Source organism: Perca fluviatilis, chromosome 19 (assembly GCF_010015445.1).
Source record: "Perca fluviatilis chromosome 19, GENO_Pfluv_1.0, whole genome shotgun sequence".
NCBI lineage: Eukaryota > Metazoa > Chordata > Actinopteri > Perciformes > Percidae > Perca > Perca fluviatilis.
The window spans coordinates 14,933,258-14,960,780 of NC_053130.1; the positions used below are offsets into that span (position 1 = coordinate 14,933,258).

At 40.2% G+C, this 27,523-nt stretch overlaps 1 protein-coding gene across 1 annotated transcript in view; it reads left to right on the forward strand.

Annotated features, from left to right (window-relative positions):
• The window catches only part of LOC120548312 (E3 ubiquitin-protein ligase NEURL1-like), a 28,689-nt gene extending 2,683 nt beyond the window's left edge, over positions 1 to 26,006 (forward strand). The window contains exons 2-6 of the mRNA XM_039784460.1: positions 2,217 to 2,458; positions 4,435 to 4,756; positions 17,510 to 18,226; positions 24,426 to 24,605; positions 25,015 to 26,006. Coding sequence (XP_039640394.1) covers positions 2,217 to 2,458; positions 4,435 to 4,756; positions 17,510 to 18,226; positions 24,426 to 24,605; positions 25,015 to 25,259 — 1,706 coding nt within the window. The 3' untranslated portion in view covers positions 25,260 to 26,006. The remainder of the gene's footprint in view (positions 1 to 2,216; positions 2,459 to 4,434; positions 4,757 to 17,509; positions 18,227 to 24,425; positions 24,606 to 25,014) is intronic.
• The last annotated feature ends 1,517 nt before the right edge of the window (positions 26,007 to 27,523 follow it).

A 27,523-nucleotide genomic window follows, 5' to 3' on the forward strand; every position in this document is an offset into this window, starting at 1 on the left:
TGAAAGATGCCTGGGATGTGAAAATAGAAAACAGACTGGAAAATTCAATTTCACAGCAGTAGAAATGATATTAATGTAGTGAGAATGGAAGAAGATATTGGTGTCTTGGTTAGATGGTAAAGCGTGAGGACTGTGAGGTGTTGCTTCTGTTTTCAGACCTTACAGGAAATACTCTATTCAGTCTGGGCCTTGATGGAGTACAATACAGTCTTGTTTTGTTTTCTCGAAGACATCACGTCTGACATGACATCATTGATGCAATATGGTTTAAGGATTTGTTATGACTTCATTTAAGACCACTGTTGTGCACAGAGCACAATTCCACATTGTTCTGCAGCGACAAGAGCATGCGAAGAGCTTAACAAATACACTGAACTGAGCCCAGAACACTTGGCAAAGCATCCCTGATTGTGATGTGAAGGGAAAGACTCTTTCTACTTAAAACTCAACAAATTACACGTTTTAACATCCCTCAATCCTCTTTCACTGCCCTGAAATCAGAACAATAGTGACATTATAACAAACCTAAGTCACATTTTTAGTCATTGCCAATCCTGACAGTGTTGATTGATTTGTCTCCAGGGTACATTATAAACACCGTGACCCTCCAAGGTCACTCAAAGAGAAGCAAGAATAGCTGTCAGCAGTGGCTCATATACTTCTCTCACGGACAAACACAAGTAGCTCCACACAGTCTTCCAAATTTAGGTGTGAAAATACAAGCAGTTCTCAAGGATAAGAAGTGTTAATTAGTCCTGAATTATTTATTTGGATTCCAGTCTTGGCACAAAGGCTGGATTTTATGGTACTAAATGTCTTTGTAGAGAGGACTTAAGTATTGTAGTACAGACATCTGTATAAAATCAGTTGATGAGATTACTGTATATAACATAATCAACCCTGAATAATCCTGCCTTACATTTAATGAGAACCAAGTGTCTGTGAGAAGATGCCACAACACCACAGTGACCGTGGCGTTGTCCTTTGAAGAGAACTGTGGTACCACAAATGGGGAGAATTGGTCTTAATAAAGGGAGTGAGTGTGAAATCAGGCTCATGACGACATTGAGCAAAGTCTTTATCAGTCTAAAAACAAAAACGACAGATGAGATTTGAAAGAAAAGATGTTTTGCTCTATTGTGAGGTTACGGTATGTGGGAGCAGTCATGATTCACGCATGTTCACATGGGAACAAATTACAAAACTCTGCTGCATATTATGAGTCAGATGTTCTCCTTTGGGTCTGCTTTTATTCTGCTACTTCCTCTGACCAGCAAAACACAATAAATGTCACTAAATCTCATTTAGCAGCAGTAATTTTCTTTTCTTTTTTTCATTCTGATAAGGCAGTGTGTACTTGACTCTCAGGTGTACATACTGTGATTGTAATGCGCTCATTCAAACATGAGCCACAGCTGGAAATAACTTGTAACAGCCATGCATCGCTATTTTAAGAGTAGCTTGGAATTGTATCAGCCAAATGAACATATACACATCAAGAACTTATATAAGATCCCAAAGCTTGCTTTCTGCTGCACTAATTCAGCTGTGAGAGATGACGTTAGAGAACCTTACATGTTAGCTAATCATTTTTGTTTTCTTTATCCTCCTTCTCATGCTCCATTTCCTCCCTTCTACCGATTATTGTACAAATGTGTTCCAGCAGAGTGAGAAACAAACTGTTAAATTAAAATTTGGCAACATGTAGAATAGCAGAAAGTGATAGGTGTTACAGGAAATTACCATTCACTGAAATTAGAGCATTTTGTATGTGCACAGCTTCATTGTTCTCCTTAATTACATAACCAAGGGAGCAATTCTGTCCTTGTGTTTTGTTTCCATCCAAGGACATTTTTGCATGTAATTTAAGTTGCACGTTGTTCTTTCATGTCAACAGTACAGTAGGTGTGTGGTTCCACTGTGCTACCTTGAGAAGCTGAAAACAGAGCCCAAGTATGAGATTATTTTAATAAATCTTTACTTAATTGGATGTTAAAGGAGCAGGTGAGATATGTGAGAGGAAATTGCACGTGACAGCAAGTCACAACCTGAGTCCACCTCACAATGTCAGTATTTAAAGTGAAGCCTGTGGTGGTGCAAACTAATCTAATATTCTAATCAAACTGTACTCTGCCCCAAGAAGAATTTATTCAGTAATGCATTTTCTTCTCCCCACCCGTGGACTAAATTAAGACAACTTTTCCTTCTTCACATAGATTCTCTGAACGGACCGTTTCCTGCCACATCTCAGCGATGCCACCACAAGCCCAAGCGCTGCCTGCCCATCCAGCCGTGTAGAAGTTTGTCCTCCTTCCCTCTGCTCTTCCACCCCAGCACCAAGGGCTCGCAGATCGTCATGGACATATCCCAGAGGACTGTCAAGAGGCAGGCCAGCTTTTGTAACGCCATCACCTTTAGCAACAGACCAACCGCTGTGTATGAGCAAGTACGGCTGAAGGTAAAACTACACTAGCTGTCCTAGTTGTATATTATAGATCATTACCCGGCTTGGTTGAATACTTGATTCTGATTGGTCACTCACGGCATTCTGTGGTCTGCTATTTCTGTGTAATAGACCATTACTAAGTATAACAGACCGTTGGACGGAGTTATGATCATAGACTCTGGCGGACCATTTTTTTTATCAATAAAATCGTTATTAAATCAATATTTGTGCTCATACGGCACTCATACCGCTGATCAGTGGATTACAAAGGGAGAGAGGGTTGGGGATAAGGGGATCGCTATTGGCAACAATGCATTAGTTAGCTCCATTGTTAGCTCACTGACCGGTGCGACCTGTCTTCCACTGGAGCGGTTCTCATCAGCGGTAAAGTTAACCGTCCAGACCAGGACACAGGCATCATCGGTGGGTGACCTCTGTATGAGTAGATGTGTAATAAGCCATGTAATAAACGGGATAATATAGAGCCAGCAGGTCATTATTGCAAGTTGAACCCCTTTAGGCTGATTCAAGAACTGCATCACCCTGTCGAGGTTCTAACTCGCAATAATGACTGGCTCGCTCTACATTATACCTTACATATGCTCATTCTGATCATGTTTTAAAATAAATAAATAAATAATAAATAATAATAAATAAATACAGTAGTAAAATGACAACAGGAGGTCAAATGAAAGCATGCTTAAATATAAGTAAAATCAATAGATTTCTGTGTGGGGCATCGATGGAAACTATTGTGACATGATGCAAAACACGAATGTAGGAACTATTCATAATAGAGACTACTGCAACGGCTATGCCACCTCAGAAAATGAAAAATAAACATAAGTCATGTTTAGGACCTGTTCTTTTTCAACATGAAAGCTGTGGTTTGCAACACTAGATTGTTTCCTCTTCCTTGTTTTGACATTTCACTAGTAAAAACAAACATCACAATTGAGTATGTGAGAGTTGCAAATGTAAGCAACAATAATTTGTGAAAAATGACGCTGCATCCATTTGGGACCTGCATGTGAAACGAGGCTGAAGATTACAGCACCACCAACAGTAGTCATCCCGATGGCTTCCATCATTTCCTGTAAAACACATTACTTTACAAAACCATACAGTGCAAAAATGTCTTGTATACTACCAAGATACTGCACTATGAACATTAGTACATACTATATTTTATAATGGTAGTATGTACAGTAAAATATTGAAAAATGAAGACACTAATTGTGACTGTGATGAAAAGTCCTTTCTCTCTCATTCTCTATGTTTTTACTTTTATTCTCTCTCTTAATCCCCCTTTTTTGCTCTCCTGTTTTGATTTTCTTTCTTTTCTCTCTCTCGCTCTTGTGTGGGCCAAAGCAGCAGCAGCTTAGAACAAGTTTCCACTTCACCTATCAGGCCATCTATGTCTCGAAAGTGAGAGAGCAGGGCAAGCATTGCCATGTGAGGAATACTGTTATCTGGCACGGTAAATGCAGTAAATAGACGTTCAAAATGAGACAAAAATAGTTTGCAGGTGATAACCATACCAAGGTAACTTGTCTTAGTTTTAGCCATGCTAAAATCAAAGCTTGATGCTATGGATGTTGGTGGCAATGTTTGTCTGTATATAATATCTTAGCAGCTATCATCGCCATCATTAGGTCAAAATGTGTCCAATACTTTAGTTAATGACCAAATACCTGCAAAACTAATTAAATTTCAATCAGCCTCAGCTGTACTTTGTGTTAAGTGCTAATTAGTTAATGTTAGCATGCTCATACACTAAAATAAGCTAATGAACATGGTAATTATTAGTTACACCTGCTAAATACAATGTAGTTATACCCGCTAAATATCAGCATGTTAGCATTGTCATTACGGACATGTTAGCATGCTGATATGAGGTTATCATCAAGTTCACACAACTATGATGAAAGTAAATGTAAAGACCTTAAGTTGAATATGTTCATGAATTAAAATGATGTACTCTCCAGATCACTAAAAAGCAGTGCTGCTGGAGCGGTGCTCTGCGTCTTGGTTTTACATCCAAAGACCCATCGAGGATCAACCCGGACACCTTGCCGAAGTACGCCTGCCCCGACCTGGTCTCCCAGAGTGGCTTCTGGGCAAAAGCCCTGCCAGAGGAGCTCTCCAATGAGGGAAACGTCATCTCCTTCTGGGTGGACAAGAAGGGCCGGGTGTTTTACCGCATCAACGACTCCAGCCCAATGCTGTTCTTCAGCGGGGTACATGTCTCTGAGCCTGTGTGGGCTCTCATAGACGTCTACGGCCTCACCAGGGGGATCCAGCTGCTAGGTGAGTCATCATTCAGAACCAGGTCCTTTCCGAGAAATGATGACTCTGTTTGAATTGTGAACTTAGCAAGAGTAATGGCTTTTTTCCTTCTTTTTAAAAAAAATCTTTTTGGACTAAGAGATTTTTAGCCATGCTAGCGCCGGCCTCTAGAGATGGCAATGTCGGTCGGTCAGTCAGTCAGTCCAGACTGAAATATCTCAAAGACTTTGATGGATTTCCATGAAATTTGGTCGGCCTACAGACATTCATGGTGCCCAGAGGATGAATCCTAATGACTTTGGTGATCCTCTGAATTGTAATTTGTCTACTTTGGTTTATGCCCAAATATCTGTAAAACTACATTCCCATCATCCTCAGCTGTACTATGTGTTAAGTGATTAATATGTTAGCATACTGAGCTAAGATGGTAAACGTGGTAAATAATATACTGCTAAACATCAGCATGATAGCATGCTGACATTGGCCTCGCAGACCTCACAGAGTCTTGTTACTATAATGCTTCAAGACTGGAAACCATTCTGCATCTGATGTTTTTTTTCCAGTGTGAGTGGTTAAAAGGTGATGTTACATACAGCTGCTCTATTTTTCCCACACCGACCAAATAGCTCAGTGGAAAAAGATGGTGGGAGATTAGGTAGATTGTATAGTTACCGTGGTTGTTAGTATCAAAGATATTTCCCTAAAGGAGCAATTTCAAAATGTCTGAAAACTATTCTAACAAGTTCTCCATGCTGTTTAAAGGTTTAAAGGGTCATTACAGCAAGAAATTACAGGTCCTCCACAATCATTAACAGCAGTTTTCACCGCACTGAATCATCTGAAGTATGTTTGGATTGTAGATTGAGATGCATTTATGAAACACATCATGCATCAAAAACAGCTGTCTCCAATTTTTGAAAACAATACAAAACTATGCAAAATTGATAAATAGGAATCCTTGTGGACACCTCAGTACTTATTTATAACCATTTCCAAGAATTACACTGCCTCTCTCCAAAGAATAGAGGCTGTCAGCGCCGTTAATAAAAATAGAAGAGGCTCCGATATTGTGTAGATAGTGCCATTTAACCTCATTTCTCCCGGTGTGGTTGACAGCGAGAAGCGTGCTATCTTGTTATGGGCTGTTTGGTATCCAGCACCAGAGTGCCACTATCTGGGGTTCACTGGCCTCGTGGTGCTGAACAGCACACAGCTCTTTTCAAAGTGTGTTGGTCATCCCAAGAGGACAGACAAAGAGGAGGGATGATGTCAGGTGTCTGGGGTATGTTTCGACTTCAGTCAACCCAAACACAGATTAATGTTTAAATGAGAGGCCTGTTCACCAAATGGTATGGAATGATAACAGATTTTTTCCATTTTACAACTAAAATGAAGATGTCCCGCAACATGTTCATGTAATTTGTGCCTGTGAATGAGGCCTACAGCCCTAAATCCCACTTTTTCTACTCTAATCGATTACCTTTATCCCCACGTTGATGGCTTAAACTGAAAATCCTCGGCCCTCAGTCAGCTGAAGGATCACTTGGCTATCAGCTTTCCTCTATAGCCTGAGAGCGTCACTACTGTAGAGCATGGTATATCTCAAAGGCCCGGTATTGTCTCAGCAGTTGGCTGCAGTTCAGCAAACACTTAGTCTCTGAAATATGGGCGGACACATCAAAGTCTGGTGTTGTGAACTGGCACATGTGCATATTTTCCTTTAACAGAAGGGTGCATTTTGATTCTTAATGATGCTTACACTTGGGTCTGAAATGAATGCTGCACCAGCTGATAAATTGAGCCAAATTTCACCTGTTGTGGGCTTGGTATCACACAATCTGTCAAGGTAGGAGTTACGGATCTGCTGCAGTGGTTTTTCTTTTACAAGAGACAAATGGAGCATGGAGCTGTGAATAAGCTCTTTGGAGTGTGGAGAAGGACTTGGTTAGGTGACCTTGATTTGGCTTTTGAGATAAATGTGCAAGCCAGTAAAAATATGAAAGAAAATAAGTTGTTATAAACCTGTTGACTTAAGTGATATGGATTACTGTGTCAGTAAGATAATGTGTTTTAAGAGCTTTAGCTTTATCAAAGGTGCTCTTCAGCAATTGTACACATGGGGATCAGTTTACGTGTCACTAAGAGTCCTACTCAGTCTGTGAGACAGAAAGTCTTCCCCTCCCCTTTTTCTGCCGAGTGACCGTGCTATTCTCCGCCATGTACTCTACCAATTCAGCCCTATTTCTGATACCGTGGGGGGCAGAAATGTTGCCGTGGGGGGCCGCCACGGTCAAATCAACATAGAGAAAACACTGAATCTGTCTCTTGTGAGAGCTAAATCGTTACTCTTTAACTCTATGTTAGGAAAGTAAATATATATGAGTAGTGATAACAGATCTTTGCTTCCACAAAACATATAACCATTATTTCTCTAAGCTAAAGCATTCTTGTGTTGTGACCTCATTCCCCACCCGACATCAGCCATCAGCTTAGACCAATCAGCCTCACAAGCTCTTATTTTAAGACCTGTGTAGTGAGCATAACTGTATCTGATCACGTCCTTTCTTCGAATAGCTTCCTCACCTTTAATATTTTATGGACTAATTATGAAAGTGTCCCTGCTCACATGTCAGCACACATAAGTGTCAAATTGTTCCTGCGAACTGCCACCTGAGTTTAAACGTCTACTAAAGACAGTGTTACAGGCACAATTCTTTATTTCTATTCTGATCAAATGTTTTGGTGGTTTTATTGTTTTGCTTCAGCTTATGGTTTCTGTGATCCTACCTGGGGTGATAATTTCTATAAAACCAAAGCTTTTAATACCCATTTTGAACTCATGATAAAGTTGCAACCATTTTTTTCCTAATTATGTTTTTTTAAAGATGTTTTTCATTCAGTAGCAATGACCTACTATGAAAGTAATCCATTTTAGCACGGCTAACAGTCAAAAGTGTGTTGTTGTTTTTAGCCTGTGGATAATCTGCATCAAACTGTTGTGTCTGTTTAATTCTTTACAACTTTACACACTGTATTAAGGAATTCAACAAAGCTGCTATCCATCGCTGCCTTTTCACTTTTCTAAATGCAGCCTGCTGCCAAAAGACCTGATGGCAGGTCTTATTCTGATGTTTAAGGATCTTTTCAAGAGCAGTGTTTTCTCTCTAGGCTTTTATCAAGGGAGTGCAGTTCAGTAGCTAGCCACCCATGCATTGAGTCAAAGGTGATCCTGAGATCAGTGAGACAGCTTGAAAGCTGAGATGGTGTTGCGTAAGAGAGGAAGCTAAATGAATCTGCTGAAATCAAACTGAGCCTCAGGGGTTGTCCAGACCAACAATGCTGCCCATGCAATTTAAGAAAGATTGGTTACATCACCACACTTGTCCTACTCACGCAGCTATCAATAAAGACTAAAGTGCCTTGCTTGAATTTTGTACACAACGGCCTGTGCTATGCTGAGACGCATTAGCCCTTAAAGGAACTGACAAAAGGTTTCCTCGATTATATAATATGTCTCAAGCAACATAACTGTTTTCAAAGCAGAATTTGTCAGCTGCATTTTCAGAAATGTCTCTATTTGCTTTATTTCTCTGAGCAGTATTATAAGGCTTAAGATGCAACTTTGTGAAACAAAAACAGCATTTCCAAACAGATAGATTTTAAAATGTAAAGTTTAAAAGATATGTTTTCTTTTTTTGTTGTCAACTTTTAAGCATTTCATTTTTATTAAGGTTGTTGTAGAACCTCCAGAAAGCAGGTCATAAATAACTTGCAAGTGTTTTTAGTTTCATTTCCCAGAAGCAGACACATATGGGAATACTATACCTTTCTGCAGTCAAAAAAGTAATGGCGCTGTCTTTACACGTACAGCTGCAGTCTTAACAGAATGTGTTTGTTTATGGGACGACTCCCAAGCGACCACACAGCCTCCACCATTTTGTACAGGTATGATGGATTCCTTCCAAGTTAGATAAGTCGAGCGAATCAAAGGCATCTTTTGATGGATGCAAGATGCTCTACTGGGGGTTTGTTTACTAGCGGTAGATGAGTCACTTAATCACTGACAGACTGGTAGTGATCCGTGAGACCAGCGTCAGCTAACATCATCTGCAACCTGTCTCTCTGGTCGTTAGAGAAGAATCCAAAATGGCTGCCAGACTGTCAAGACGCTGCATACATCTTAGGTGATTAAAAGGAGGGTGTTGACATCAATCATGTCTGTACATGGCCATGCAATGCATTAGGCCTGTAGAGCATCATGGTGGGGAAAACCTTGTGCTGTATGCTCTTTATGCTTACTAACATCCTGACAGACATCACTAATGTTTCCACCTCAGGGTCAGAGGGAGCAGTTTTGAGACCTGGTGTTTGTTTTTTTAATACAGTTTGCATAGATGTAGATTTTCCGCCAGGTTAGTGGCTCCATGGATGGGAATGTCATTCTGTTGGATTATATTAACAAAAGTAGGATGGATTTCCATGAAATTTTGCACAGCCATTCATGGTCTCCAGAGGATGAATCCGTAAGACGTTGGTGCTCCGCTGCCTTTCCCCCTCGTGCCACCAGCAGGTCAAAGTTGTTACTCATCCTGTGAAATATCTCAACATCTATTCAATTAGATGCATCAAAAGACATGTAAAGACATTCATGGTTCCCAGATTATGACTTTGGAGATCCCCTGACTTTTATCTATAGTGGCACTTAATGTGGTTTTGTGTCAAATGTCCCCCATCATCTACAGCAACATAGGTCAAAATTCAGATTGTGAACATTATTGATAAGTCTGTCAATTATGACAATGAATCAATTGATTGTTTAGAAATTAGTTGAAAAATGGCCACCATAATTGGTGATGTGTGATGTCATCAAATTTCTTGTTAAAATGAAATAGGGTAAGGAAAAGCAGAAAAATCTCACAATTCAGATTGACTGGTAGAAATTGTTGCATTTTTACTTGAAGAATTACCTCAACAATGAATCTATCATTAAAAGAAGTTCATTGGTTTTCTGTTGAATGACTAATCAATTAATTGACTTTTTCAGCTCTAACCGGTATGTTAGCACTGTCTTTGTGAGCATGTTAGCATGCTGACATTTTGCTCAAAGCACCACTGTGCCTAAGCACAGCCTCACAGAGCAGCTGGCATGACTCTACACTCTTGTAGTTTTAAATTCATTAGTGTACATTTGCAATGTTTCACAGTTTTGTCTGAACCCATTGTAAACTCTTGTTAGCTCATGTGAACCAAATCCTGTTATTTGAATTCAAATGGAAACTGTCTTTTAGCTGTTAAAGATCACTGCAGGTTTAGCTCATACCTGTTTTGTCAACAGATAAAGAGATTGCATGTAAATGCTGAAAATCTATGTGCTGCACAAACATGTTGAGTTGTCTGAACCTGATTGTGCTGTACTTTCCTTTCTTTGTGTCTATTTCTGTCTGTGTTCACTCAGTGTGCCTAACGCTCACGCTCACTTGCTACAGATCTCACTTATTGTTTCACTTGTCAACATAGATTATGTTGAGTTTCATAGTGTTTTTTTATTTGTGGGTGAAATGGTTTATATATAGAGGTCAGATAGGTGCAACCTGACACAATTGGCCAGAAATACAGGATATGGGTCAGCCTGTTGACAATGCAGGTAAAAATGGTTCAGTATGATAGGTGAAGAACAATATAAACGATAAATATATGTAAACATTTAAAATCAGTGTTACAGTATCAACTTTTATATATTACACTGTAAAGGTGTGGTCCACAGGCCTTTAAAAGAGAGCAGAGCTAAACAATTTTGTTAATGATTGATGAAGACACACGATAGGCCTGAAGGGTCTGATTACCCTGAAGTACTGCAAATGAACGTTGTACTAATACATTCAATTTCTGGTCTGCTGCTTATAGCCAAATCCTCCAAACACAATAAACTGGAAATTCAGCATGGTAATAACAATATGCAAAGTCATCTGTCAAAAGTCAGCTTCCAGCCAAAGGCAAACAGACAGTGAGGACGAAAGGCAAAGAGAGATGCTAAATGTCTCCAAATTATAAACATTTAGTAATTTCCTTGAGCTGAATTCTTTTGGCAGAATTAGACTAAAATCATGAATCATACTACAGCCATTCGCTCTTTTTTCTCTTTTGCTCTCTCTTTATGCTGATCACACCAATAAATCATATGAAATGTGATCCCCTTTTTCAAGGGACTGGACATTTAAACCTGATTATAGTCGCATTAAGATTTTGCAAGACTATGGACCCTGTCCCAAGTTCTCCTCTTTTGGAAGTTACTGAAGCCTGCATCTTATGTTCAGCTCAAGAGACCCATTCGGCCCATGTTGATACCTTTTTTGGGTAAAAATCTTAACGCTGTGTTAACCTTGTTCATTTTTAAGTAGGTACATCGTCCCGATTAGCTTTCCAACCATGTTTGATGCTGAAGTTGTAACTATGCCCCTCAGCATTCAGCCGATCATAAGTCCCCAGTACCTTTCCATAGGAAGCATTAACATGGTTTTACATGATAGATCTAACCAATTTTGTATCTATACTACTTTGTACTTTCACTTTTCACAATTCTGGAAAAATAAGTGTATTATCGTTTTAATGTGTCTTCTACAATGCAGTATTATAATTGCAATGTTTTTATCACTAAATGTGTTTTTAAATATGTAATTGCTGGTAGTAGTTTCCCCTTGATTGGCATCTGCAGCTGCACACTATATCCTCATAATAGAGATACATAAATATAGTACATGAGTCACCTTTTTTGTATACCAACTGTCAAACTAAAAGAATAAGAGTGTAGTATTTAAAGATGGTGTTGAATTTGGACGCAGATAACCTAAATTCCAGGACAAAGGCACTTTAGCATAGTCCCTTGGTTATTACTGTCATTTCTAGACAAAGCTACAACATGAACACCTATTTTAAAGATAGAAAGATAAACACATTGTGGAGGTAGGACTTCAGGCAGGGAGCTGAACAAGGATTGTGGATATGTTGTAAGGCCAAGAAAATAGAAGAGAAGAAGATTTTCATCACAAAATTTGAAACATTCACAATAACCGATGATAGCAGTTCACCTTGCCCAAGATAATAAGCCATCTTAATCTGCAGTACATTGGCTGTAATCAGCAAGAGAAACACATTGGATAAAGGCAACCATGGTAACAGTTCCTCTGAGGCTGATGTGAGTCAAGAGCAGAGCAAAGTGCCAAGAAATGACTTGAAAAATAGAGAATAAATAAGAGATTCACAGACTCAGTGAAAATGGTCTTTTCCCATGGCATTTTCTTTAGCATGTGGGCTAAAAGAAACAAACTAAAGTCAGCATACAAAGCACACATATAGTTGCTGGTCTTTGAGTAGATCATGGCGACTTGTGATTGGGTAAATGCTGAAGGGCCTGAAGAGATCTACCATGCGGTTTGCAAAGTTTTTGGATTTTCCCTTTATTTCTCCTCTGGATCGTTATTAAAACTAAAACTAAAGTAGTTCTGTCAGACAGTTGCTTACAATGAAAGAAAGGCCTGGTATGAACTAAAATATCATCATCTGCCAGCTTGTACACATAGGGATTAGGGTCTATGTATTTACTGTATGTGAGCTCTGTTTCAAGTGACCTCAGTGCTTGGAATTTATTTGATCTGTTGAACCAAAATAAATGCTGCTGGACGGGCTATTGTGCCTCAGCTGGTGTTAATCGACCCACATGGAATCGAACAGATTTGCGGAGAAATCAAAATAGAAATCGTAATGAAACCTGTCAGGTTTGGATCCTGGGAGCTGGGTTGTACAGCGGAAAGCCTTCAGAGAAGAGGCTAATCACTTTCAGATGAGTCTAGTCCCAGTGAAGATGTGAATGTGTGTATTTAGTGTGCAAATGTGTCTATTTTTGCAGTTTTCATAGATGTTGTTTTGACCAAAACAGTGAGATAAATCTATAATTGGAGAAATGTGTTTGAGATCAGATTGAAACACTAAAGACACCTCATCAACCAATGGCCACTCTGACACTTTGAAAATACTCAAGATAAGTGTTTGGTTAAAAGAAAAGATTTAAAGCAGGGCTGTTGTAAAGTGCATGGTGTTTTATGCATTTAGAGCCACTTTAGTTAAGCTTTTAACTGGCCTCGGAAACACTGTGCACTTGTGACAGTCCTAAAGTGCTAAGCGTCATTTTCACTGCTGCCATTTGTCACTGCTGCCATTTGTCACCTTTCTTTCCATGATCACTGTCTAAAACTGAGAAAATCTGGCACTAAACCAAAGACTCAACATGATCTCTCAAAAACGCCACATATGTGGCTCCTATTGCACATGGCATCTCAGACACTCAAACTGTTGGGCTTCTCCCTGTGTATCAATATCATAGCGCTCTCTAGCCTTTTAGCCCCTCCTGCTTCACACTCATACTTGTGCCATTATCTTGAGTGGGATGCCACTCCTTAAAAGCTCATCAATGCAGATTTTCTCCTGGAGCCAGTTCTCTTTTTATTTCTTTGATAAGCGAAAGCCCTTCCCTCTCCTTTTTTGGGACAGACACACAGCCCCTCCCCCCGCAGCCTCCTTTCTCATGACCAATGACTTCACTCACTCATTCTAGACAGAGCCCTGGATAGGCCCCCTAGGCATGCATACTTAGGGCAAATCTCCAAACACACACACGCACAGTACACACGCACAAAATTGGTGCAGCTGACCTTGTATAGAGGTTGCAGCTTCACTTAAGCCCCCAAAAGCCTCCTAATCCTGTTCCACCGGGCCAAGGAATCAACTGAACCCTTCCTCTTCTATTCAGTACCATGCCATTGTCTGACTGAGCAGACTGATCTCATAAAGTGGCGTATGTATGACACGCCAATTCGTATGCCGTTTTTGTGTGTGATCAAGACGCATAATCGCTTTTTAGCATGTTTATCAACGCTGTTCGGCCGCCATTGACCTACATTACGTGTGAATTTTCGCCGTAGGGTGTAGTATGAAAGGACGTAAGTCTGCAGAGGGAGGTTGGTTGGGGTGGTGGTGGATGGGTAAAACACAGGACTTTCACCCAGGAGAGCCGGGATTGCATCTCGCGTGTGGCAGTTTTCAACCGTTTTTTTTTTTTTTATATTCTTTTTTTTTAAGCCTTCCCCAATGTTTCTTTCCTAAACCCAACAGTTGATTGTTTTCCTAAGCATGTGACATTGGTCACTGTCGTGTTTTTGTAGTTTTTTGTGTTACTAAAGACTTTCCCCAATGTTCTTTTCCTAAACCCAACCTTTTTTTTTGTGACGTTGTTCTCCCGATAGTACGGCACGTTCTCGCGATAAGATGCAGTGTGTTTACATCCGCTGTAAACAGCGTAGACATACATGTGGATAGTTTAAAATGCGTACAGATAACACACCATTTGGCTTTAGGAAAGTGGTGTGTATGTTTATGCAAAGTCATGATGCCATGTTGGACTGAGAGCAACACTAAAAAGGCTTATCTAAAAATGTAATTGAATGATTTAGATCAAAAACTACTGTACTGTAATACATGCATGCCTCTCTAAAATGCATTTCAAGATGAGGTGGAGCCAGGCTGTTGGTAGGGTACTATCTTAAATGGCTTTTTAACTGCAATATGTCATTCTGGCATGTGTTCCCAGTGAAACAGGATGCCAGTTTTTCAGTTAGGCTATGTCCTGAACATCCTTGTTTGCATTGCGTTCTCTTTCCAGGAACTGTTTTTTCCGGATTGCATTAAGAGTTTCTGTCCCTGAAAGTTGCAACTTCTTTGAATAGATAAACCTAAAAGTAGAGGGATTTTCTGCAGGTGTATGTTTTGGTGTGGGTGCGTTACTTCCACAAAGCCAAGAAATTCCTCCATAATGTCCGTGCAAGTTTCTGATAATTTTTTTTTTCTCACAGCTACAATGCTTAATAAAAAAAATGCAAAGCCAAGTGGTCAATCATTGACCCTGCAGAACCATGTCAGTCTGGTATGTGTTCCTCTATTTAATCAGAGCTTTCCTCCTGAGATTGAGTAGCTGGAGCTGTTCAAAGACCACTTAATTTTACTTGGACAATTTCAGCCATGCTCTTAATCACGTTGGTATTGTTTTCGTGCCTGACAAAAAGTCATTTAGACTTGGCCTTGCTATTCAAAAGTTACAAGGACTTGAACTTTAAAATTGCAAAGTTGAATATAATTACCATTGCTGTATGTTCATTGCATGCTATTGTAAAACCATTGGAGCATTGCCAAAATTAAGCTAAGCTGCAGTGAATTTTCTGTAAGGGGCCCATGGTTAATTTATAAGGACAAAAGCCAAGATAGCACCTGTCTTTGTATTAGTGACATTTTAATAAGTAAGTAAGTAAGTAGTCTGAGAGACTTGGCTCAAGAGTAATAAAGCGTGTTTACACCCTAGTTACAAAAAGATTGTTTGCTGTTTGAACATCCCAAGTCAGTGTTTTGTTTTTGGCAGACTTACCTGTATGCTACAGCCCCAGATGCAGTTCCCTTTCCCCTGTTATGGTCCAAATGTGTTCACTTGAATACAATAAACTGGATATCATTTAATTATTAATGATATAAAAGTGGATGTTGTCACAGGTTTGTTTGATTAAGTTTACATTTGTACCATTTGGAATGGCAGAAGCTGGGCATTTCAACCATTTAGCCATTATTTTAACCAATTAGCCATTTCCTCTAGCTATTTCAACCATGCTCAGATAACGGTTTCAACTTTTTGTGCTTGCTTGCTAATAGTTTAATAGCTTTTCTAGCGGACGCTGTATCTGATTATATTCTTTTTTTAATAAAAATGTTCTAATTAGTTGAACAATCTTTCCACGTATATCCTGGGGTACAGGTACCCTGGTTGGGTTTCACTGTCATGAGTGATATAAAGAAAGGTTAAACAGGGCTGTGCCAGCCACGTCTCTGCTGTGTGTGTGTGTGTGTGTGTGTGTGCACGTGTGTTGGTTATGAGAGCAGTTCTTTACCCCTTGTCATGCAACCATGCTGTAAATGTTGGTGTACACACTTAAACACGTTTAATATTGCATATTGTGTTTCAAGCTGGGTATTCAATGCTTTTTATATTTGTCAGGTGTTTTATGTGTGAAATTACTGTTTATCCCAGACTCCTTTGAGACCAAACCAAGGAAGAGATCATACATATTTATTTGGTTCACGTCTTTATCTTTCATTGTTTTGTCTTTTTATCTTTTGTATATCTTGCTTTTCCGCAACAGGTAGAAACTCTCATAAAGTTGCTATTCTCCTCACAGCTTGTTTTGACTGGTGTGAGAAAAAAAGGAAAAAAAAAAAAAAAAAAAAAAAAAAAAAAAAAAAAAAATTGGAGCGCAGCCCGTAACGTTGCCTTGAAGACGATAAGGCTGCTAATAATAAGAGCCTGATGCTCGGTTGTGGACACTCTTGACTGAGGAAGTAATTAAGTTCCAGCAGTTTATCAGTGGCTGGCCGGAGATGTGCTGTCTTTGTGTGATAAAGACAAGCTGGTGAGGTATGCCCTTTTTCTCAAGTGGCCAACCCACCCTATTTTTCATCCTCTCCTCCGTACTCCATCCACTTCCCATATGGGAAGCCCAAAGCAGATTGAGGCTAGGAGCCACATAACACAGCCATCATGTCACTCATCCCTAGGCTTGTCCCTCCCCGCTCTCCTCAAATGTCCAATCAGGCTAATTTTAGCCTGTGTTGGAGGGCCGTGTTAAATTTGGCAGCGTGTCCCTAAGCGTGCCACAATGCAGATCCGTTTGAACCGGCTGTGTGCACTGAAAGACACACGCTTCTTCTGTTTCCATGTGGCTTCTATTTTACAGTGAGCAGAATTAGCATAGGAAGGGCTATTTGTGAGATAGACATGTGATGCAGTTTTTAGAATGCCTTTCCCTTTCAATGATCAGGAAAAAAGCTGCTTTTAGCATCCAGACATAACTTAAAATGTTACAGTGTTAACAGTGTACAGAGGTAGAATACAGTACATCAAGACACTGCTGCAGAGACAGTTTGTTATGTAAACAGTGAGGACTCATGGTTGCTCATCACAGCTATTTCACACCCACTGTATACTATACACATTTAAGTCCTTGACAAACACTAAAAGGTAAACTAGCTTCATTAAAGATTTTTTTTAAATCCAATCTTGAGATTATATTGTCTGCATTTTCACACCTCGATTGTGCTAAAACGTGATAATAAGATCAGTAAGAAAATGTGGCTTATTATCACAGGACTCCGATCTGAAGACAGAATGCAAGGCTCAAACACAGCTAAGCTTTATTTCAGTTGCTTCATGTGAATCTCTTATCCTTCAACGTTACATAAAGCTGTTGCGTCTCTTATACTGTGATGTAGCCACTGGCCTGCAGCTACAATATGCCCGCACTTAAAGTCCTGATGTGTTTCTAAGTATCTAAAACATTGACGTATTTATTCATATTGTTGAGCCTTAGTACAGAGAGTGCATTAGAATGAATACGTTATAAAGCACAGAAGCTGCAGGGCACCATTTGTTTACAGTGACAGGTATGATTAATGAACAGTGCGCAGACAGTGAATGTAAATCAAACCAGTGTTGTACATGGGAATATGCAGGATACTAAGTGGGTAGGTACATTCAATTTGGTTCTATGGGCACTTGGAAAGACAGTTAATTGAGATTTGTGTGACTGTATTAGCCACAGACATTGTGTTGGTTTACACTGAATTTTTCTCTTCAAAACACCACAAACAAGTGATTACATAACATTCCTGTTTTTTTCCCCACAGACAGCGAGATGGTCCCCCTGGACTGCCTGCGTCCTCGTTCTTTTACTGCCGCCCACCGGGCCTCTATTCAGCGAAACAGTGATGACCCTCGCCTTTCCATCAGCCTGTGTGACTTGAGCCTGCAGCAGCAGGAGACACATCTGGAGGAAGATGATGAGGAACAGGAACGACTTCAACGCTTAAGCTCCGCCTCCTGTCATGTGCCCCAAAACTCTCAAAACTCGCAGCAGTGCTCGCTGCTGCCCAGCCATTTGGACACTGATCTGCACTTCCACTCGGTGCACGGCGTCCATGTTACCGTGCTGGATAAGCACACTGTGGCGCGGTTGGATCACCGTGGTGACGAGAGGACCCTGGTGTTCACCAGTCGGCCGATGCGCTGCTCAGAGACTGTGTTTGTGAAGGTGAAGGCAGGTGTCACACGGCCCGGGTCTCTCTCTTATGGTGTGACTTCATGTGACCCGGCCACCCTAAAGCCCAGTGACCTCCCATCCAACCCAGAGTCGCTGGTTGACCGCAAGGAATTCTGGGCCGTGTGTCGGGTGGCAGTGCCACTCCACAGTGGAGATATCTTGGGCTTTGTGGTGAACGCAGAAGGGGAGGTCATGATGAGCCATAACGGCATCAGTGCAGGGATGCAGCTGTGTGTCGATAACTCCAGACCACTCTGGATGTTCTACAATCTGCATGGCGCCATTACACAACTCAGGATTTTAGGTACGCTCACTTCACTAAAACTGTATGGAAACAGCCTAAAATAGCTTTATGATCTTAAAGGTTCATAATTGTATTTTGAGGTTATACCAGAATAGGTTTACATGGTTTAATTAAAAAAGAAAAATCACCATATATTTGTTGTACTGCACATTGCTGCAGCTCCTCTTTTCACCCTGTGTGTTGAGCTCTCTGTTTTAGCTACAGAGTGAGGCATTGCACTTCTATCCCATCTGTGTTGGGAGTCGCACATGCGCATTAGCTAGGTACTAGCAGTTAGCGACTAGCGGTTAACATTGCTAGCGGTTAGCATTAATAGCTGTTAGCCACCTCGTTCTCAATGGCAAAACACTGCTACAACACACACGAGTTCACCCTAATCTACAAAAGAAATTGTATAGAACTTCTTACATGTCCCTCATCTGCAGGTATTCCACGCAAAGTGCGCCCTCGTTTAGAAGAAGTCTCCCGGCTAATCCTGCCTTGTATTAACTGATGTGGTATTAGCTAAAGTAGTTAGCACACGCCAAAGGTTTCGGCCGATGACGTAGACGGCCCTGCCGATTTTGACCAGCTCACCCCGAGACTGAAGGCAGGATACATTCAGAAACCCGTATCTCACTCAAAACAGCATGGATGTTTTTTTTTCCAAGTTTGTATGTGTCTGAAAGCACCAGAGACACATAATAACACCCCAAATCCCAGAAATAGTGATTTTTTTCATAATATGGGGAATTTAAATTACTTTGGAATGCAAAACAGTAAATCAGTATTTTTAAATGTCAACTTTCAGGAAAAAGGGAACTGTTATTATTCCCCCAGAAACTAGTCCTTAAACATAATTGCTTACATTAATTCATTTCCAGTCATTTTCAGAAGTTAATGCAGTCTTTGATCCTTGAATACCTACTCAGCTGAGTCATGAAATAATTTCCCCACCTATGCTGTCTGGGCTGCTCTGTGGCTTTTTATCAACTCATATATCTTTTACATTCTACCCTCTCAGAGTTTGCATATGAATGTTAACTTTGTATGTTCAGTTGAACAGAATTCCTGTCAGCCCCATTTGATTGCAGCAGATTTCATAGAATGAAACAATGTTACCTGAAGTTGATCACGCCTGGTGTTGATTTGTGGGACTGTGGGACTGCATGCACAGTTTAATAGAATAAGAACATATAATAACCGGTTCAGGAGCTGTTGAAAATGACTGTTTAATGAGAAGCAGTGATTGACTGTATGTTTTGGTATAATTTTCATCTCAAAAAGAATTTCTGAATTCTTTTGATTTTGAAAGTGAAAATTAAACCATACATGTTATGAACCACGCAAATGTTATGGTGATTATCACAGGCTAAATATATGCTTACACACACACACACACACACACACACACACACACACACACACACACACACACACACACACAGTCATGTGAAAAAATTAAGACACCCATGCTAAAGTTGACTAAAAGATAAAAAAAAATCATCTTTTGCAAATTGATCTTAATGCCTTAATTAAAAAAATGAGGAAAAATCCAATCTTTAAGGAGACCAATTTCTTTGTGATGAATATGTATCGTAATTAAATAGTTTTTCCTTAAAAAAGGTGCATAAGTAAGTCCCTATGTTAAATTCCCATCGGGCAGGCAATTTTTATTTTTAAAGTTATTTGATCGGGATACTATGCTCCTGATAAAGTTCCCTTGGCCTTTGGAATTAAAATAGCCCCACATCATCACATACCCTTCACCATACCTAGAGATTGGCATGGTGTACTTTCCATAAAATCATCTCTCAATGCAAATCAAACCAGCTATTAGGCTAACTGAAATAAAACCATGCCAATCTCTAGGTATGGTGAAGGGTATGTGATGATGTGGTGCTATTTTAATTCCAAAGGCCAAGGGAACTTTATCAGGATGCATAGTATCCTGGATCCATGAAATAACTGTCCTTTAAAAATAAAAATCTGCCTGCCTCTAAGGGAATTTAACATAGGGTGTACTTACTTATGCCCCCTGTATTTTAAGGAAGAACATTTATTTATTTACGATACATTATTCATTCACAAACAAAATTGGTGTCCTTAAAAGTTCAATTTTTCCTCATTTTTTTTAATTAAGGCATCAATTTGCCAAAAATGATTTTTTTATTCCTCTTTTTAGTCAACTTCAGCATGGGTGTCCTAATTTTTTCACATGACTGTATATGCTTATAGTTTTTTGTATATTGTAGCAATTTTCACCGGATTTGGAGAAGTCTCAGGTATTGCAAGTTTATTTTGGACATTTAACACATTTTCAGCAAAGAGGTAGCCTAAATAAGCTTCACCATATTTTGTGCAAATCCCAGTTAAAGGGCCCATGGCATGACAATTTCACTTTATGAGGTTTCTTAACATTAATAGGAGTTCCTTCAGCCTGCCTATGGTCCCCAGTGGCTAGAAATGGCGATAGATGTAAACCGAGCCCTGGGTATCCTGCTCTGCCTTTGAGAAAATGAAAGCTCAGATGAGCTGATCTGGAATCTTCCCTTTCTCTGCTTTGCCCGCCCAGAGAATTTGGCCCGCCCATGAGAAAGAGAGAGACATCATGGCTTGCAAACAAGCGATGCATGGCAGTTGGTCAAGACCACACCCCCACCCTCCACCTTGCCCCCCCTCTCTCCTCCTCAACAGCATTTAAAGCTACAGACACAGAAATGGCACATCCTAAGGAAAGCTCATTGTGGGACTGGCTCTAGTGGCTGTAATTCTGCACCAAGGCTGAATTTCGGGAAAGAGACTTCAGATACAGTATTAGGGGACCACTAAGGTCTATATAAAAGCATCCAAAAAGCAGCATGTCATAGGACCTTTAAGTTTGAAATATTTTGTATGACTAGCTCAGTTTTGTAAGAGTCTTGCACTTAAAGGATTTTAAATTCTCTATTATTCATAAGATGGAGCTCAAGCATTGCTTGGACTTAATGTATTATGATGTCACTGTAAATTTCTGAAGAGTGCAGCAAGCACAACTGTGAGTGCTTTTGATTTGTTTACAGTCGCCGCCTGTAGATAAAGACAATTTTTTGAAAACAATCTTCCTCTACCCCAGTGTTGTCTTCTGGCTAAGTTGATAATGACTCTTTTCACAGGAAATTATTATTATAATTAGAGGCAATGTTTTCTGAGATACTCAAGAAATGCTAAAAATGCATTGGTTTCTTAGAATTTGTTTAAATTCTTTTTCACGTCTGCATTTTAGTTTCTCCTCTCCTCTCTTTCATGTAGTCAGTCAGACCAGGGTTGAGGAGGTTATTTTCTGTCTTGCGTGGGCTCCCAGCATTATGTATCAGGAGGGGGCCCATGATAGCTCCTTATGATGCCCTCCATATGCATTATTAAAATGTAATTGCATGGAGGTCTGAGATGCTGGGTTTTCCACCTACAGCTTGTTCCCACTGGTCCTTCAATCTTCTCTTCCTTTTTTTCCTCCTGCATTTTGTTACCCTCTATTCTTTGGGGTATGAGCATTTTTCGAGTCATTACCCACTCCAGCTGTGGGGAGTGCATTTGTGACGTTTCTGTTCACCCACTCGCTGCAGACGTATGCCGCGAGTTTCCATGGAAACATCTAGCCACTGAAGCAAGTGACAGTTTGTCATTGCTGGGTGTTGTCAAGCCTGTAAAGCCAAACAGATGGGAGGCTCTTGCTCTCACAGGGTCATATTATCCGTGTTATCTTTGTAATGTGAGATATTTAGAATCAATAATGACCTTCAGTAGTCATGTATTACAGATGTCCTGCTGTGGGTTTACATATGTATTCAGCTCTAATCTTAAAGCTGCTATAATTAGTATTTTTATATTAAAGTACTCATATTATGCTTTTTGGCTTTTTCCCTTTCCTTTATTGTGTTATATATCTTCCATGTTATACGTTTACATAGTCCAAAATTTACCATCCCAACAAGTACTGTACACCAATCTTCTCCAAAACTTTTTGCTTCCTCACACTGCTGTTTAAAGGGTGAATCTTCACGATTCCCATTCGATTCAATTATCATGTCAGCGATCAATTGTATCTCGCCGATATTCCCATTTTATTAAATGCCAATTTTCTATTAAAGCCATGTAGGATATTTAATTCATAGCTTTTCAAGCTTCAAAAAACAAAAATTCAACAATGCTCGTAATAATAATAAATTGGATACATAATACTACAGACTGCGCACATGGCAAACTTCCTGAATAATTGAATTATGAACACAACCGTATATGTTACCAATATTCCATCACCGATTTATTTAACGATTAATTAATCAACATTTCCTTCCCGCCCCCCTGCTGCGAACCTTACACGTCTTTACAACCCACGTCCTTCTATGCTACTACTGCGACATTTACGACTACACATTTCCAACAACAAAGATAGGAACAGAAGTGAGATGTCTCACTCTGAGACCCGAAAATGAGTATAATATGAGCACTTTAACAATTTATCAAATGAAAAGGGTCACTCTTGGTGTGAAAAACCTACAGGGAATAATCACCTGACTGCAGCTCCCTTCAGCTCTACTGAACATTTGAGATCTTTTAACTCATTGCTTTGGTTTACCGGCTCACACATATTTTGGTTCACTCTCATCGCTTTTATAGCATAATTTTCAGCTCCATCAGACAGCTGATTTCAGCGAGATGCTCACACAGACATAGTTGGTGGCTAGCTGGTGCACATAGTGAAGTATTTACATTTTCCCTCAGAGCTAAAATACTTTACTGTACTGCATAACTAAATACATTCACATACTCATTCCTGGTGACACAGCCAGCAGTAAATTCATAATACAAGAGAAGATGAAAGGTACGCTTAATGAAAGGGTACACGAATAGATATGAAGGTTATCCATTCTTTCTTATTAGAGTTGACCAAGACATTTGCTAACAGCCGGGCTGCCACATAGGTCACGATAAGTAGGTAATGGAAGGGTGTGTAAATGCTACAGTATGCATACAGGCCTCTGTATCCACTCTAAAATATGATAATATAAAGAATAAATAAATAGAGGACTCTCAAAAAAGCACGTCTCAGCAAAGTGGTACAAACACATTGATCCCAGTGCTAAACTTAAAAGCACACAATTTATGGAAAGGATTTTGTACGGATTACTAGAGGTCCTGTGTTCATGCCGAATTTGCTACGTCTGTTGATTTTTTTAGCAGCAAGCTGATTGTTGCATGACTAAAACGCTACTATGGTTTGTTTACATAGGCTGAAACTGAGACTGCAGTGTTTAGAGTGGTCCAAAGAAAAGGCATGAGGTCAGAGCATGGATCACAGCACGTAGCTAGAGTTATGCAACAAACTGTATACTTTTTCTGCTAACAACAGACCACATAAATGTGTCTTTTTCTTATTTTAAGCCAACAGTATTTATTTCAGCAATTTCTCACCATCTGCGGTTCTTTTTTTTTTTATCTGTTTCTCCACTCCACAATGTCATTGTAGGGAAATTTGGACAAGCAATACCCAATATGCAATAACCGATATTAGATAATTTGAAACATGGAAGGATGGTGGTGCCAACTGAGGGGTCGGCCCGACAGTGTAGCAATATTTCTGCCATGGTCGGTTGAAGGACAATGCATGAACAACAATGGTGTGTGCCTTCCAGGCAGACTGGATCAGAATTTGTCTGTGGAATCGGGGTCAGTATTCTGGTCTGTGAGGAGAGATGAGCTGCCAATAGGAGAACTGATGCCAGAGCCGGTGGTTATGGGGTGTGGATGGGGACAGATCACACAGGACAGACAACAGATAGTCTGTGAAAGCATTTTGTACCCTACCCAGAGGGATCATGGGCTCATGAAGGAGAGGGGTAGGGGTTCTTGGCGACTACACCAACTCATAGGCTCTTGACTCAATCACACACACCCACACACAGACGCTGTGGACTCACAAGTCATCTGCTTGGTGATAGAAGAGATTTAATGCTTGTGTGAGAGAGAGAGAGAGAGAGAGAGAGAGAGAATGCTAATGCTAATGCTAAAAATGCTAATTATCAGCTCTGACTAACTTCTCAGAGTGTGAAAGATGGAAATATTTGATTCCCAGTTATGAAAGCATTGCATTTGGCTCTTTTGAACACTTCATTTCAATAGATTATCTGTATCTTCCTAAATCTTTGGTGTGACCCAGATGTCTCTTGTGTACCTTCAGGCTCATCTCCACACCCAGACCTTCGAGGCCCGTCGGTCCCTAGCTCCCCATCCTGTACACCCAACACCCCCACAATGCTTTGCAGCGGCAACTCCGAGCCCAACCTCAACACATCATTGAACATCAACCTCAATTCAAGCCTCAACTCCAGCTACTACACAGTCTTTTCCTCCTCCACAGGTTTGTCCAAGTGTTCCAGTTTACTTTTGTTTCTCTATTTGTCAATCTTCTCTCTATCCCCATGGATATTTCCTGTCCAGATGTTTGTGATTTTTTTTCTCCTGATATTTTGTTTTGTTTAAGAAATTGATTAAAATGCAGACATGTGGGAGAGCAATAAAACAGCCTGCAGCACACAAACACTGACTGAACAGTGCCAAGACATCGACTCACAATACGCATGTTAGCACATAAAGCAAATATTTACCTTGGTGATGTGAGGCATTGAGCCCCAACATCACTGCTGTCCCAAGCAGCAGACAGCATGACAGTTGTCTGCATGAAGTACTTGGAAACCTTCCTCCAATGGCAATTTTTCTTTCTCACACTCACTCACGCATCTCAAATGTCTTTCCTCTCATCACCTCAGGTACAACCCCGAGCTCTCCGTTCTCTAGCCACCCAGAGTCCCCTACCTTCCCATCCTGCTCTGGCTCGTGGAGCGATGAATGCACCATTTGCTACGAGAACGTGGTGGACACAGTCCTCTACGCCTGCGGACACATGTGTCTCTGCTACACCTGTGGCCTCAAACTCAAGAAGATGGCCAACGCATGCTGCCCCATCTGCAGAAGGACAATCAAAGATATCATCAAGACTTACCGGAGCACGTAGGCTTGTGTTAGACAATGTGTTGCATTGTCAGGTTAAGCTCAAGAGGTTGTCAAAGCCATGTAAAACTATGTAAAGGTGGATGCAGCACAAGTAAAAGCCCTGCATGTTTGTGTGTGCAATCTGGCTCAGGTACTCCACAGCAGGACTTTAAACTTCATCATTAAAACATTTTATCTATGGCTAATGCACATCCTTGGAAAGCTCACAGTTCCTACCTGTGGCATCTCAGTAAGGACCCAGCAATGAGATTCATCATACAGTGTGATCAACAGAAACAACATATGTGCTACTGCAGGAACTGCTATTGACCTACTATTGTCCAGTGACAGTGATTTGTGCATCCGTTGAAAAGAAAGAGTAATCTGAAGAGGCATCTGTCCTACTTGCTGCAGAGTAACCCTTCATTCTACTGGTGATAGCATTGCTGCTAGCTAGTTTTACAAGAATTGGATGAAATTGTCCAGAGCAGCGGAAGAAACTAGGAGAATAAGTATGTGGTTTCACCAGCTGCTTCTGCACTGCCAGTCAGTCAAGTGTGCATTGGGTTGTTCTAGAGTAAGAATCAATTCTATACTAAATCTTGGAGAAAATAAAAGATTTATTTGATGTTTTCTGAATGCTCCCAGAGGCCAGTGAGGAATGAGTAAAAAGAAAAAGCGTTTTTGCGGTGAAAACATTGCAGTACATCTAAAATAAGCCATTTTTAAAATTGCATAGAATATACCTCTCCTGCAAAAAAAAAAAAAAGCAAAATGAAATGCCTAAACCTAAAGGGTAAAGAATAAATAAATAGAGTGTTTTGTCTGATATCTCACTACCTGCTGTGGTTCTGTGAATTTCAGGCAGGGCGAGATTGTGCAAAGGGTAAAAAAGTGTGAATATTGTCACCATAGAAGGTCACGCTCGCAGTGAATGAGGATGTAAATCAGTGAAAAGGGAGCAAGGGAGGAGGTAGTAGAGAGGATGTTGTATGTTTGGGACGAAGACAGTAGGGATAGGTACCTTTTGCTGTGTGTCTGCACATTGTTTCAGTGCAAAGAAAGTGTTTGCTCACTAAGGCACACGCCATACATCAGACGTTAATATGAAAGCCTGTAAAATGCAGGACTTGCATGTCCTTCTTCTTGGCGGCCTCAGTAAGCCAACTGGATGCTGTGATTGGACAAAAGTCATCCAAAACAACATTGGTGGGCAGTGAAGTATTTTTAAAATGCTGAACAAGCACATAATGATGACATATCAACCTCTTTATCATTGCAAGAAACCCACTGAAATCACACTGTAAGTCACAGATGGCTTTGCTTACTTCAGGTTACCCACTTCTCTTTCATATGTACATTAAAATAAAACATGAATATTTGCTTTAAGTGATGACGTATTTTAGCACACTATGTCTTCAAGTGGAAAGAAAAATAATCACAGTGTGAGTGCAGTGACAAGGATGTAGCTTGTTATTGTGGGACTTAAATTTGCATATCAGTCAGGCGCCCAGATAGCTCAGTTGGTAGAGCAGGTGCCCATATATAGAGGTTTACTCCTCGACGCAGTAGGCCCGGGTTCGACTCCGACCTGCAGCCCTTTGCTGCATGCCATTCCCATTCTCTCTCCCCTTTCATGTCTTCATCTGTGCTGTCAAAAATAAAGGCCGAAAATGCCCAAAAAATGATCTTAAAAAAAAAATATTGCATATCAGTTTCTGAGTGCTGCTCTCCGTCTGTAAAAGCAAACTCCAAGGACACTTTCTCGACTAATGTCGTACATTATGTACTGCTTTGAATTGCTAAGAAATAAAAGCTATTTTCAGGTGTTATTTTGGCCTTGCTTTTGTAAAGTAGTAAGTGCTGATTTGTTTTTTTACAAGGTGTACAAGCTTGTCATTTCGCCGCTGAGGAAAAATTAGCAGTAATGTTGTATAACGTTTGAGTTACGTTTTCTTGTGTGCCTTTAAAAAGAGAAGTCTGGACACACTTTTGGTCTGTTAGGCTCCTCACTGTGAAAACCAGGAGGTTCATATTAATCTTAAAGTCACTCTTACACTCTGATGTGAGCAGGTGTAACCACACAACTTACCAATTCAAACATTTCAGTGTGCTTAATATTAGTGTGTGAATTTATTCACTGCTAAAGATAAAATGTTTAAACATCGCCTTCTCTCCTCTGTCACTGCATTGCATAATACTGGAATTTTGTTGTGCTTGAGAGATGCTCAGCCTTTTACATTTCTACCTGTTTTTGTTTTTTCTTCTTGACCAAATATGACCTAG